The following is a 14629-nucleotide window of genomic DNA, read 5'->3' as shown; positions in this document are numbered from 1 at the left end:
ATCAGAGGTGAATTCATGTCTGAGTGAGCTGAAGGAGAGGTCATTGTGGGCAGGGCTGGCTTCATGGGCCCTGTGCTTCATTCAAAGCTCTGTTGTCACCATGTTGGAATTCTTAATAGTTTTTGAACAAGGGTCCCACATTTTAATTTTGCATAGGACCCCACAAATTTTCTAACCAGTCCTGCACATAGAGGGGTCATAGGCAGAGCAAGGCTACTCACCAGGTTCATGTAACAAACTGCTTTGTCATCGGTTACCACTGACCACACCTATAAACTAAACCCAGGCCAGCCTGAGGGTTTTACCTGGCTCCTGGGTGCTCCTGTTTCCTGTCTCTTGGCCTGACTTGGTTTAAGCATGATTAATTTGGAGGCTTCACAAGAGCATTGCTAATTTAGGATTTCAAAATCCAAATGAGGATTTGCCTTAATTAGGACCTCTTCATTGGAAAGCCAGTGGAACCTCCCTCTTCCAGGCTGACACCCCCAGACTGTACTTTTGGCATTTATATGGGAGAGAGAACCGACAGCGTCATCGTGTTTTCCTAATTGTCACTCCTCCAGCCCAGTTGGCAAGAAGCTCATTCAAAGAAAGGTGGTTTATTGGGGAATGTTACCATACTCCTGCAGATCACTGAATGCCCAGGTCCAGTGGTATTAACCAGAGGCAGCGGGGGCAGGAGCAGGAGAAGAAGGGGGAATGAAGTGAGGAGGTCACAGCTTTGGAGGCAACACACTGAGACGCTGGTAGTCAGGTGTGTGACCTCAGGCTACTGACCTAACCACTTTGGACTCAACTATTTTAACTCTAAAGTGGGATTAATAATACTTCCTCACTGGACTATTTGATTGTGAGGAGTAAGTGAGAGGACTGGTTTAGCATGTCTGAGGCTGGCATGCACCTGCCTCTGGTAAATGGATGAGTCAATGATGTCACCTCTGACTGCTGTATGCAAACTCTGATGTTACCTCCAACTGCTGTGTGTCAACTCAGGAAAGAATGTTTTTTGTGCTTTGAAAAACCACTTCACAGACCTGCTTGATCCTCTTTCCAGCTTCCAGGAGCAGGGTCAGGATTATCAGGAAAAGGCAGATGAGGTGATCAGAAAACAAAATAGGAGTCAAGCACAGAGCACAGGACAGTCTAGCTTCAGTTCCGTAGCATGCAAAGCTTCACTCACAAAGCATTTACATCAGAGGACCATTCACTGACAGCTTTGTAAGATTACAGGGGCCATGCAGGCCTGCCAAGCTGATGACATCCATGATGGTGTGTGAAGATGGCCTGAAGGGGTCTTTAAGATAGGTAAGATTAACGTAGTGATAGAGGGAGGTGCAGGTGGATGACTTGGGTTCAAAGCCCAGCTCTGCTATTATTGCCTGGCTGTTAGGAACTACCTTAAATAAATTACTCAGTCTTTCAGTGCCTCTGTGTCCCATCTGTTGTTTCAGGATTAAATAATACAATCTACCTTTTAGGGTCATTATGAGGATTGCAAACTGCTTGGCACAGAGCAGCACACAACACCTGCTAATTCTTTGAATTACTCACATGTTTGGGTAGCCCCTGGAGTCCACGGTCTTAGGACTCCCTGGGTGGAGTTGGCATTCTAGGCTAGAGGATGGCCTCCAAGTAGGGGGTCTGTGAGTCCCAGAACTGAATGTGACCCTGGGACACAGAGGGAGGCCACAGATAGTTGCATAGTGACAGGGTTTTGTTTCCGGGTAGAGAAGGCTGTTGTTTACAGGTAACTAGGTGGGGGATGCTAATCTGTAAAGAAGTTAAAGGTTAAACAAAGGGGTATTCTTCCTGTGGAATGAATGGGACCTGGTGCTTGGAGCCAGATGGGTCAGCCAGAAGGCAGTCCTCTGGGCTAAGGGAGAGACTCATTATGCAAATTGGACTTGGCGTCTCTCTGTGACCATAGAAACCAAACTAATTCTCTTTCAACAGGGCTCTGAAGAAGGGTTATTTAACTCTGGCAAAGGAGGATCAGCCGCACAGACCCTCCTGGAACATCCCAGGAACTCGGCACCGAACCGAGATGGGATGCCACTCCAGCAAGAACACCACAGTGGCCGGAGAGGCCCAGGAACCCGGAGAAGAGCCTGCGGGAGAAAAGCCAGATCTGGAGGCCTGCCCTGAGGCAGCCGATGGCAAAGATGTCTCACTGAAGGAGGGCGCCCCTGAGCAGAAGAGCTGAGATACTTTTCTCTGGATTCAGACCCTCACCTCATTCCTGGAACTGCCTTTGAACAATTAAACCTGAGACAAGCCCCACGCTGAGAAGCTGCAGATGGAGGAGAGAGAAATCCCTGCCTTTGGGATTCAGGCCTCAGAAGTCACTCTCATCAGGCTTCTCTCTTTGGAGTTGTGAGGAAGATGAGGCCGTGAGGATTCCTGTTTCCTCAGCTGTCCCATAGAGAGGACAAAGGAAGTCTTCACACATGATGGGACTTTCCCACAGTTTCTGGGAATGGGTGAGCCCCACGCAGACTGTGCTGGCTCCAGGGAATATCTGCTGCTGGGCTGTGACTGTCCAGAGACCTCCACCTACCTCACTTTTCCAAACTCAGGGTAGCTCCGTGGTTATGCGTTAACTGGGGAGTGGGGCTCTCGGTTTCCTCCTCCTCCTCCTCCTTTTTGTAATAGCTGGCTGAATAGCCAATGCCCCAACAGGAAGGTCTTGTGTTCAGCTCCCTCCATGCTGTTTGTATGAATTATTTAATATTTAACTGGGAGAATTGTTAATGAATTATGGGAACAATCAGGATCAGTCTGTAATCACGCACATGGAAGGCCACGAGGCCTGATCATCCAGTAAGTGGAGCACTGGTGGGAAGGAAAGAGGAGAGATTCGTGTTCCTGGTTTTTTATTCCCAGAAAAATGTCCCTCTGCTAATATTCACGTTCCTCTTCATATCAAAAGTCTGTCAATTTGAACCCTCTAGCATCTGAGGGATCTGTATCCAGCCTGCAAAAATATTTCGCTGTTTATACCTGTCAATCTTTCTTTTCTCCCCCCTGCATGTGTTCTGTTTTTAATTCGACTCAAAAGCATTTTAATTTGAAATCAAATAGACATGTTTGCAAATAAATGATGACATAATACGTTTGAAAGGCAGGATTGGGGATCTGAGATTTGAGGATCTGCAGGAAAGGGTGGGTGTAATTTGTAGAACCCAAATGAGAAAAAAGGCTTCAGAGCCTTTCCTTTGTGCTGGCATCTGGCCGAGAAAACTCCATGGGGTGCTTCATGCACTCCCCACACACTCTTATTTTACAGATGAGGAAATTGGGGTGCCAAGGGGTTAAGTAACTTGCCGGAGCATGGCCATCCAGGACGTGCAGAACCCAGATGTGACCCCCAGTAGCACAGCTCCTGAATTCACACTGTGAATCACACCAGACTCCTGCTTACAGTGGGGGGTCTTTGCTGTGAGTAAATGGAAATCCAAGTCCCAGGACAGCCTATGCAGAGTGGGGACCATTTCTCTTTACTCATTTGGACCTGCCTGCCTGTGGAGAAGAGGGTAGCTGGTCAGCTGGGAGTCACCCCACTGCAGGTTGGGTGATGTATTGAGAGCCCAACCTGGTGGGGGCTAGAGGGAGGGTGGGGCAGAGGAGGCAGATGGATGAGAGGGAGGAAGAGAGAAAGAGAGAGAGCAAGAGGCAGCAAACTACTGAAAATCACCCTTCGTTTTGGCCATAAAAGCCTGAGAAACGGAATAGGATTCTTTTGAGATGACAAGGCAACCTGGCTATGGAGAAGGAAAGAAGAAAGGACAGAAAGTAATTCAGCCCGAAAAGTGACTACAAGCCGTTCCTTTTGCTTCTGTGGAGCCTGCCGGCTTCCAAGGAAGAAGCAGGAGAGATGGGGCCTCGTGAGCTGGCCCAAAGCCCTGCTCTGTCCCCGGGGGTGGCCCACTTCCAGTGGGCCAGGAAACAGGCCTCGGCTTGCAGCTGGGGATCAGGAAGTCTGGGGCCTCTTTCTACAGCTTACTGGGGATAGGCCAAGCTCTGGTAACTGCTTTTAATTTTTTTGTAGACAATTCTGTTTTTCTCCTTCCCTCCTAATGGAAATTCACCCTGCAAAACAGGACTGTGTGTGGTAAGGAGCTGCTCACGGTGTCCACCCTCAGGACTCCTGGAAAAAGTTCCCAGCTGGTGAGGTTTGAGAGAGGCTGGTGCTTATTTCACTAGCTCCTGAAGGGCAGAACTCACTCAGCTTCTTACCAAATCAAATGAAGGAGGTCCCAGGTCCTTAGAAGTTCTGAAATGGGGTGGTTTGTTTTGCTTCCTTCTGGGATGGTGCAAAATGCTCATTTAATTAAATTCAAGATCCCCAAGGGCTTTTAAAAACAGGATTCTTCATCCACCTCCAGCTGTGCCAGGCATGCTGCAATTTGCCAGGAAGTTAATCTGTAACAGGAAAAAGTACCCATTTTCTTTTTAAAGACATCTCAATTATTCCTTTGGGGCCCCCATTTCACTCCCCTGTCTCCTGCTGAGGCTCAAGTGCCTGGGGAAGGTGGTCAAAATTATGTCCACTCAAGCTTAGCTTTAAGGAACTCTCAAAAGACAGGTCTGCACAGACTCTGCCCATAACTTGAAAGCCATTGCTCTGGCCCACTTCCCAAACTACTGGAAGAGGAGGGGTTTACTAGTGAACTTATTCATCCACTTATCTTTCCATCTGTCCATTCTATCTATCTATCTATCTATCTATCTATCTATCTATCTATCTATCTATCTATCATCTATCTATCTATCTATCTATCTATCTATCTATCTATCTATCTATCTATCTATCTATCATCTATCTCTGTATCTACCATCCATCCATCTATACTTACCTACCTATTTATCTATCTATACATTCAGCTTTTCACTTGGATTTTTCAGCTGTATAAGACAACACATTTCCCATTTCAAACCAAATTCATCCATTGAACAAATATTTATTGACTTTCTACTCTTCTCTATCATTCATTCATTTATTCCTTTTTTGATTCACACATTAATTCAGCAGTTCCTGGGTGACTATGCCAAACACAGTGTTAAGAAAATGTGAATAAAAGTGTGTCTTTGTGGTGGCATAGCCTGGAACAGGGTGGTTCAGAGAGATCTTTCATGCCCAGGGATTCGAGAGGAGCCTTCAAGAATAGGCAGGAGTAAGCTAGGGAGAGAAGATGGGTGATTCAGGAGAAGAGGAATTGGAGGTGTTTCAGGAGAAGAGACCCAAGACTGGAGGCTGACTGGGGATGATGTGCAGTACTGGGGGAGCCTGAAGGGCATGTCACACATTGACAAGGAGGTGAGCCTTGACAGACAGGATCAGATCATGGAGGGCTTAGTGTTTTATACGGAGAACCTGAGAGCTCATCCTAATGGTGAGGAGGAGTCCAAGGGGGAATTTAGGCAGAAGAATGATAATAGGACATCAGCTGCTTTTGACTGCTTGGTATCCTGCCTTGTTACAAATCCCATCTTTTCACCTTCAGGAACCCTTTTCTTACCCACTCTCAATTTACACGATTCAGTGAGGCTGATCCCATTCTTGGACTCCAGGCTGAACACTGCGTATCTCCAATCAAAGTGATTAGTTCAGGGAAGGGCATCTGATCCAAACCAGTCCAATCGGAGGCTTCTCTGGGACTTTTTGTTGAAGCAATTAGGGAAGAAGTATCCACTTTCTTTTGGAGTTAATAAAATTGTAGGATTTAAGCCTACTGGGGAGAATGAAGCCACAGAGGAGATTGGAACTGAGAGAGTGAGAGACATTCCTCATGACTTATTTGAGCGACTAGATCCAGCCATGCCAGAAGCTAATATTGCCCCTAGCTGCCAATAACCACCTCCTCTCTCTTTTTTTGCTGAGAGTGGTCTGAGTTCGGTTACTGTCATTTTTGAAGAGTTCTTAGTACATCAGATCAACTCAGATTGGTACATTAGGTAGAGTAACTTGGTAGCTGTTTGAAGGATGGAGATGAGAGGGATGAGGATGGAAGCAGGAACACTAATTGGGAGGCAGTTGCCTGACCTAGGGAAGATATGCCAGCTATGCTTGTTTGTGTCTATTTTGCAACCAACCGTAAAATCTTAATGGCACACAAGCATAAGCTTTTTCTTCTTGCTCATATGTCCATGGGGCACTGCGGTTCAGATGATCTAGGCTACCCAAGAAGTGTACACATGAGAAACAGCAGGAGCACAGAGACTGAGTCCAAGGAAATGCTCTTCTTTCATCTGTTCAAGGTGGGTGGAGGAGTATTTTATAACAGTAATCTACACAAAGGGTAGAGTAAACTGAAGAAATATTTAGAAGGTAAAATCAGTTGGTTTGGGTGGTTGATTTTACATAGAGATTGAGGGAGAGAGGAGTCAAGGTTTCTACTTGGAGAATGGTACCACCTTTTGAGGAAGAAACTCTGGGAAACAGACATATTTAGAGGCAATGAGGAGTTGAGTTTTGGAAGAGCTGAGTTTGAGATGCTTATAGGACAAAATAAAAATAATAATACCTTGGTGACAGATGTTAACAAGACTTAATTGTGGTGATCATTTGTGTAATATATACAAATACTGAACCATTTCATTGTACACCTTAAACTAATATGTCATTTATAGCTCAATTTAAAAAATAGCAAACAGTTATATCAGTTTTGCTATGTTCAGGCATTGCTCCAAATGCTTTACATATAGGACTGATATAATCCTCACAACCACCCCATCTTCATTTTACAGATTAAAGCATACTTAAAGAATTCTGTAAGTGAACCTAGGTCTTTCAGCTCTCAAGGAAGAGTGAAGACATGAACTAAACAGTTTATTTCAGAGGCTGAGACTTGGGGAATATATTTGGGAATTGTGGGAACCCTCTTAGCTCTCCAGAGATGGTATAATGGTTATTTTAAAGTGAAAACTTTTGGGCACAGAAGATGCAGAAACAAATCTTATCTGAACTTCTGTTATCTATCTAAAGCAGAGCCTCCTGAAAATACAGCTTCTGTTAACCCCTTCCTAGGGAGTTTCCTGAAAATTCATTTACCAAGACAGATTGCCTATTTGCATTAGCATCAACAAGTCCAATAGAGATTTCCATACCCTCCCACTAAAGTCCCCCCAAAATCTCTTTTATTGAACTGGTATATATACACTTTACCTTTGGGCAATTCCACGAATTTTCCATTACTGTAAGCTCTCCTGCATGCACATGTGAAAATAAATCTTGTCTTTTATTCTGCTGATCTGTATTTTTTCAATTAAATTTGCAAGACTCCAATTACTGGGGGACCTCCCAACAATACATTTTCCTTCCAACAGAGCCATCAGAATGGATTGCTCATTAAAGCTCTGGAGTAAATTAACTCCCTGCAACCTCTCCCAACATACATATAACCAGAGGAGCTGCACATAGCAGAAGAGCACATGTCAAAGAAAGAACTCTGGGAAAACCAGTATTTAAGGGGAATTGGGGTAGAAAAATCATAAAGAAGCCAAAGAGAAATGAAGCTTCAGATTGATGGTAGATAATGACCAATGGCTTCCAAGGTTGGAGCTCTTAGTGAGTGCCAGGCGCTGTGCTCAAAAACTTTACAAAAATTATCTAATTTTGCTTCTCACAATAAGCTTCAGAAGCAGGTAAAATTCACATATTATGGGTGAGACAACACATTTAGAAGGTAAGGTGAATTGTCCAAATTCACACAGCTAGTTAGTGGCAGGGCAAGAATTTGTACTTCTAAAGGCCATGATTTTACCCATTGTAATGGGTTGCATAGTGTACCCCCCAAATGCATGGTCACCTGGAACTTCAGCATTTAATGTTATTTGGAAATAGGATTTGAAGATGTAATAAAGTTAAGATGAGGTCATGCTGGATTAGAGTGGGCTCTGTATCTAATGACTGGTGTCTTTATATGAGAAAGTAGAGGAAGATTTGAATACAGAGATATAGGGGAAGACCATGTGACAATGGAGATAGAGACTGGAGTAATGTTGCCATAAACCAAGGAACACCTGGGAACACCAGAAGCTGGAAGAAACATGGAATAATTCTTACCAAAAGCCTTCAGAGGGAGCATAGCCCTGTTGTCACCTTGACTTGGGACTTCTAGCCTCTAGAACTGAGAATAAATTTCTGTTGTTTTAAGCCACCTGTCGGTGGTACTTCGTTACAGCGGCCCTAGGGAACTAACAACCTCTAGGCTCTCACTAGTTTCTTAGAGAAGACTCTAATGTGAGTATGTCAGGAAATTCCAGGAGGAGAGGTGGATTCCCACGGATGGGGGAGGGTGTAGCCTGCCCCTTTAGAGGTCTGTTCTGAATCACACTTGAGGCTTCTTCAAGGTATGCAAGCCTATCCTGTGATTTGAAAAAGTCTCATTCTTATCCTTCCTGTTAAAGAAAAAATTATTCATGATGCTTGTTAAAGACAGTAAGGCAGAGTTTATTCAGGGGGACTACCACCATGGGGATTTGTAGGAGAGAAAAAGATCAGGTTCAACTCTGAATACAGGGACAGGTGGAGATATATAGCCAAGTAACAAGGTAAGGGTTGGTGGATGAAAAAATTTTTAAGAGGAAACATCAAGGCTAGGGGGATTCTTGCTGAAGTCAAGCAAGGGTGATAATAGTAGGGGATGAAGACTTGATCAGAAGTCAAGGGCTGGGGATTTTTGATAAACTGAGTGAGCAAGATTCTTGCTAAAACTGGACTAAACCAGCCGATGATAAAATCCACAGTCAAATCTTGAGGGCTTAGAGGAAGCTGACTAGAGTTAGGTCAAGGAGAGAGTCTTAGTCACTCTCCACATCATGGCTGTCAAAAACCACCAATTATGGTAAGCTTAATTTGTTGTCAGTACAAATGCACTGCAGGAAAAATTAAAAGAAGTTTGTAAGAGAGAGGGAAAATGATATAGGTCAGATTCTCAGACCTACATAAAGGAAGAAATATTAAGGAAGACTGAGGGAAGGTGAAATAAAAACTTTTTTTTCTTACTCTTAATTGATCTAGTAAATAAGTTTGTTTAAAATAATAATAGTAGGGGCGGAACCAGATGGTGGCATGAGTAGAGTAGCGGAAATCTCCTCCCAAAACCACATATATCTATGAAAATATAACAAAGACAGCTCTTTCTAGAATACAGACCAGAGGACACAGGACAACATCCAGACCACATCAACACCTGCGAGAACCCAGTGCCTCCCAAAGGGGGTAAGATACAAACCCCCGCCCGGCGGGTCCCGAGCACCCCTCCCCCCAGCTCCCGGTGGGAGGAGAGAAGTCAGAGTGCGAGGGAGAAGGAGCCCAGGACTGCTGAACACCCAGCCCCAGCCATCCAGACCAGAGTGCAGACACAGTGCATGCGCGGGGCCCTGGATACTAGGGAAACAGGGCAGCAAGAACAGTGAGCGGGTACCAGAGGAAAAAAGAAAAGCGAGTGGCCATCTTTTTTTTTGTTGTTGTTGTTGTTGTTGTTTTGTTGTGGTGAGTGCTTTTTGGCAGTCTTAAAGGGACAAGGACCCCAATACTAGGGAAACAGGGCAGCGAGACCGGTGAGTGGGTATTGGAGACCAGCGCCGGAGAACAAAAGAAAAGTGAGCGGCCATTTTTTTGTTGTTGTTGTTTTGTTTTGGTGAGTGCATTTTGGAAGTCATAAAGAGATAGGGAACCCAATACTAGGGAAACAGGGCAGCAAGTCTGGTGAGCGGGTGCCCGAGGCTGGCACCAGAGAATAAAGAAAAACGAGTGGCCACTTTTTTTTTTTGTCATTGTTTTGTTTTGGTGGGTGCTTTTTTGAAGTCTTAAAGGGGCAGGGCAGGACACTTAGTCCAGAGGTAGGGAAACTGGGGATCTCTGGCCACTCTAATCCCCTTGCTGCAGGGAGCACGGAGGCCCCTTATGGAGATAAATAGCCTCCTGGCTGCTCCCTCTCCAACACAACTCCACCACTTTGGAGCAGCAGCCAGAGCCAGGCCATGCCCACAGCTACAGTGGAGATAAACTCCATAGTAGCTGGGCAGGAAGCAGAAGCCCTGTCTGGGCGCAGCTACCCAGCACAAGCCACTAGAGGTCGCTGTTCTCCCAGGAGAGGAAGGCCACAAATCAACAAGAAGGGAAGTTCTTCCAGCTGTCACTAGTCCCAGCTATGCAAACTATTCCTACCACCATGAAAAGACAAAATTACAGGCAAACCAAGATCACAGAGACACCAGAGAAGGAGACAGACCTAACCAGTCTTCCTGACAAAGAATTCAAAATAAAAATCATAAACATGCTGACAGAGATGCAGAGAAATACACAAGAGAAATGGGATGAAGTCCAGAGGGAGATCACAGATGCCAGAAAGGAGATTACAGAAATGAAACAAACTCTGGAAGGATTTATAAGCAGAATGGATAAGATGTAAGAGGCCATTGATGGAATTGAAACCAGAGAACAGGAACGCATAGAAGCTGGCAAAGAGAGAGATAAAAGGTTCTCCAGGAATGAAAGAATAATAAGAGAACTGTGTGACCAATCCAAAAGGAACAATATCCATATTATACAGGTACCAGAAGAAGAAGAGAGAGGAAAAGGGACGGAAAGTATCTTGGAAGAAATAATTGCTGAAACTTCCCCAAACTGGGGGAGGAAATAATGGAACAGACCACGGAAATACACAGAACACCCAACAGAAAGGATCCAAGAAGGACAACACCAAGACACATAATAATTAAAATGACAAAGATCAAGGACAAGGAAAGAATTTTAAAAGCAGCTAGAGAGAAAAAGGTCATCTATAAAGGAAAACCCATCAGGCTAACATCAGACTTCTCGACAGAAACCCTACAGGCCAGAAGAGAATGGCATGATACACTTAATGCAATGAAACAGAAGGGCCTTGAACCAAGGATACTGTATCCAGCACGCCTATCATTTAAATAAGATAGTGGGATTAAACAATTCCCAGACAAGCAAAAGCTGAGGGAATTTCCTTCCCACAAACCCGCTCTACAGGGCATCTTACAGGGACTGCTCTAGATGGGAGCACTCCTAGAAAGAGCACAGAACAAAACACCCAACATATAAAGAATGGAGGAGGAGGAATAAGAAGGGAGAGAAGAAAAGAATCTCTAGACAGTGTATATAACAGCTCAATAAGCGAGCTAAGTTAGGCAGTAAGATACTAAAGAGGCTAACCTTGAACATTTGGTAACCACGAGTTTAGAGCCTGCAATGCCAATATGTACATATCTTTCAATAGTCACCTTAAATGTAAATGGACTGAATGCACCAATCAAAAGACACAGAGTAATAGACTGGATAAAAAAGCAAGACCCATCTATATGCTGCTTACAAGAAACTCAGCTCAAACCCAAAGACATGCACAGACTAAAAGTCAAGGGATGGAAAACTTATTTCAGGCAAACAACAGTGAGAAGAAAGCAGGGGTTGCAGTACTAATACCAGACAAAATAGACTTCAAAACTAAGACAGTAACAAGAGATAAAGAAGGACACTACATAATGATAAAGGGCTCAGTCCAACAAGGGGATATAACCATTCTAAATATATATGCACCCAACACAGGAGCACAAGCATATGTGAAACAAATACTAACAGAACTAAAGGGGGAAATAGACTGCAATGCATTCATTTTAGGAGACTTCAACACACCAATCACCCCAAAGGATAGATCCACCGAGCAGAAAATAAGTAAGGAAACGGAAGCACTGAACAACACAGTAGAGTAGATGGGCCTAATAGACATCTATAGAACTCTACATCCAAAAGCAATAGGATATACATTCTTCTCAAGTGCACATGGAACATTCTCCAGAATACACCACATACTAGCCCACAAAAAGAGCCTCATCAAAATCCAAAATATTGAAATTCTACCAACCAATTTTTCAGACCACAAAGGTATAAAAGTAGAAATAAACTCTACAAAGAAAACAAAAAGGCTCACAAACACACGGAGGCTTAACAACATGCTCCTAAATAATCAATGGATCAATGAACAAATTAAAAGAGAGATCAAGGAATATATAGAAACAAATGACAACAACAACACAAAGCCCCAACTTCTGTGGGACACAGCGAAAGCAGTCCTAAGAGGAAAGTATATAGCGATGCAGGCACAGTTGAAGAAGAAAGAACAATCCGAAATAAATAGTCTAACATCACAACTATCAAAATTGGGAAAAGAAGAACAAATGAGGCCTAAAGTCAGCAGAAGGAGGGACATAATAAAGATCAGAGAAGAAATAAACAAAATTGACAAGAATAACACAATAGCAAAAATAAATGAAACCAAGAGCTGGTTCTTTGAGAAAATAAACAAAATAGATAAGCCTCTAGCCAAACTTAGTAAGAGAAAAAGGGAATAAACACAAATCAACAGAATCAGAAATGATAATGGAAAAATCACAACAGACTCCACAGAAATACAAAGAATTATTAAAGACTACTATGAAAACCTATATGCCAACAAGCTGGAAAACATAGAGGAAATGGACAACTTCCTAGAAAAATGCAACCTTCCAAGACTGACCAAGGAAGAAACACAAAAGTTAAACAAACCCATTATGAGCAAAAAAATTAAAACGGTAATCAAAAAACTACCCAAGAACAAAGCACCCAGGCTGGACAGATTTACCTCGGAATTTTATCAGACACACAGAGAAGACATAATACCTATTCTCCTTAAAGTTTTCCAAAAAATAGAAGAGGAGGGAATACTCCCAAACTCATTCTATGAAGCCAACATCACCCTAATACCAAAACCAGGCAAAGACCCCACCAAAAAAGAAAATTACAGACCAATATCCCTGATGAATGTAGATGAAAAATACTTAATAAAATATTAGCAAACTGAATTCAAAAGTATATCAAAAGCATCATACACCATGACCAAGTGGGATTCATCCCAGGGATGCAAGGATGGTACAACATCGAAAATCCATCAACATCATCCACCACATCAACAAAAAGAAAGACAAAAACCACATGATCATGTCCATAGATGCTGAAAAATCATTTGACAAAATTCAACATCCATTCATAATAAAAACTCCCAGCAAAATGGGAATAGAGGGCAAGTACATCAACATAATAAAGGCCATATATCATAAACCCACAGCCAACATTATACTGAACAGCAAGAAGCTGAAAGCTTTTCCTCTGAGATCGGGAACAAGACAGGGATGCCCACTCTCCCCACTGCTATTTAACATAGTACTGGAGGTCCTAGCCACAGCAATCAGACAAAACCAAAAAATACAAGGAATCCAGATTGGTAAAGAAGAAGTTAAACTGTCACTATTTGCAGATGACATGATACTGTACATAAAAAACCCTAAAGACTCCACTCCAAAACTACTAGAACTAGTATCAGAATACAGCAAAGTTGCAGGATACAAAATTAACACACAGAAATCTGTGGCTTTCCTACTAACAATCAAACAATAGAAAGAGAAATCAGGAAAACAACTCCATTCACAATTGCATCAAAAAGAAAAAATAGCTAGGAATAAATCTAACCAAAGAAGTGAATGACCTGTACTCTGAAAACTAGAAGTCCCTCTTAAGAGAAATTAAAGGGGACACTAACAAATGGAAACTCATCCCATGCTCGTGGCTAGGAAAAATCAATATCGTCAAAATGGCCATCCTGCCCGAAGCAATATACAGATTTGATGCAATCCCTATCAAATTACCAGCAATGTTCTTCAATGAACTGGAACAAATAATTCAAAAATTCATATGGAAACACCAAAGACCCTGAATAGCCAAAGCAATCCTGAGAAAGAAGAATAAAGTAGGGGGGATCTCACTCCCCAACTTCAAGCTGTATTACAAAGCCATAGTAATCAAGATAATTTGGTACAGGCACAATAACAGAGCCACAGACCCGTGGAACAGACTAGAGAATCCAGACATTAACCCAGACATATATGCTCAATTAATATTTGATAAAGGAGCCATGGACATACACTGGCGAAATGACAGTCTCTTCAACAGACGGTGCTGGCAAAACTGGACAGCTACATGTAGGAGAATGAAACTGGACCATTGTCTAACCCCATATACAGAAGTAAATTCAAAATGGATCAAAGACCTGAATTTAAGTCATGAAACCATTAAACTCATGGAAAAAAACATAGGCAAAAACCTCTTAGACATAAACATGAGTGACCTCTTCTTGAACATATCTCCCTGGGCAAGGAAAACAACAGCAAAAATGAGCAAGTGGGACTATATTAAGCTAAAAAGCTTCTGTACAGCAAAAGACACCATCAATAGAACAAAAAGGAACCCTATAGTATGGGAGAATATATTTGTAAATGACATATCCAATAAAGGCTTGACGTCCAGAATATATAAAGAGCTCACAGGCCTCAACAAACAAAAATTAAATAACCCAATTAAAAAATGGGCAGAGGAACTGAACAGACAGTTCTCCAAAAAAGAAATACAGATGGCCAACAGACACATGAAAAGATGCTGCACATCACTTATTATCAGAGAAATGCTAATTAAAACTACAATGCGGTATCACCTCACACCACTAAGGATGGCTGCCATCCAAAAGACAAACAACAGCAAATGTTGGTGAGGCTGTGGAGAAAGGGG

At 42.9% G+C, this 14629-nt stretch overlaps 1 protein-coding gene across 1 annotated transcript; it reads left to right on the top strand.

Moving 5' to 3' along the window:
- The first annotated feature begins 1813 nt into the window (after positions 1-1813).
- CHD9NB (CHD9 neighbor) lies at positions 1814-7203 on the top strand. Its single transcript, XM_073225910.1, has one exon. The coding sequence runs from the start codon at positions 2045-2047 to the stop codon at positions 2201-2203; it is 159 nt and encodes a 52-aa protein (XP_073082011.1). The 5' UTR covers positions 1814-2044; the 3' UTR covers positions 2204-7203.
- The last annotated feature ends 7426 nt before the right edge of the window (positions 7204-14629 follow it).

This window comes from Manis javanica, chromosome 17 (genome assembly GCF_040802235.1).
Source record: "Manis javanica isolate MJ-LG chromosome 17, MJ_LKY, whole genome shotgun sequence".
In the NCBI taxonomy this organism is placed as follows: domain Eukaryota; kingdom Metazoa; phylum Chordata; class Mammalia; order Pholidota; family Manidae; genus Manis; species Manis javanica.
The sequence above is the reverse complement of the archived record's forward strand: the minus strand, read 5'-3'. Positions and strand labels throughout refer to the sequence as shown.

Coding starts and splice junctions, on each gene's coding strand:
- CHD9NB (XM_073225910.1), top strand. CDS start 2,045: ATGGGATGCCACTCCAGCAAGAACACCACAGTGGCCGGAGAGGCCCAG.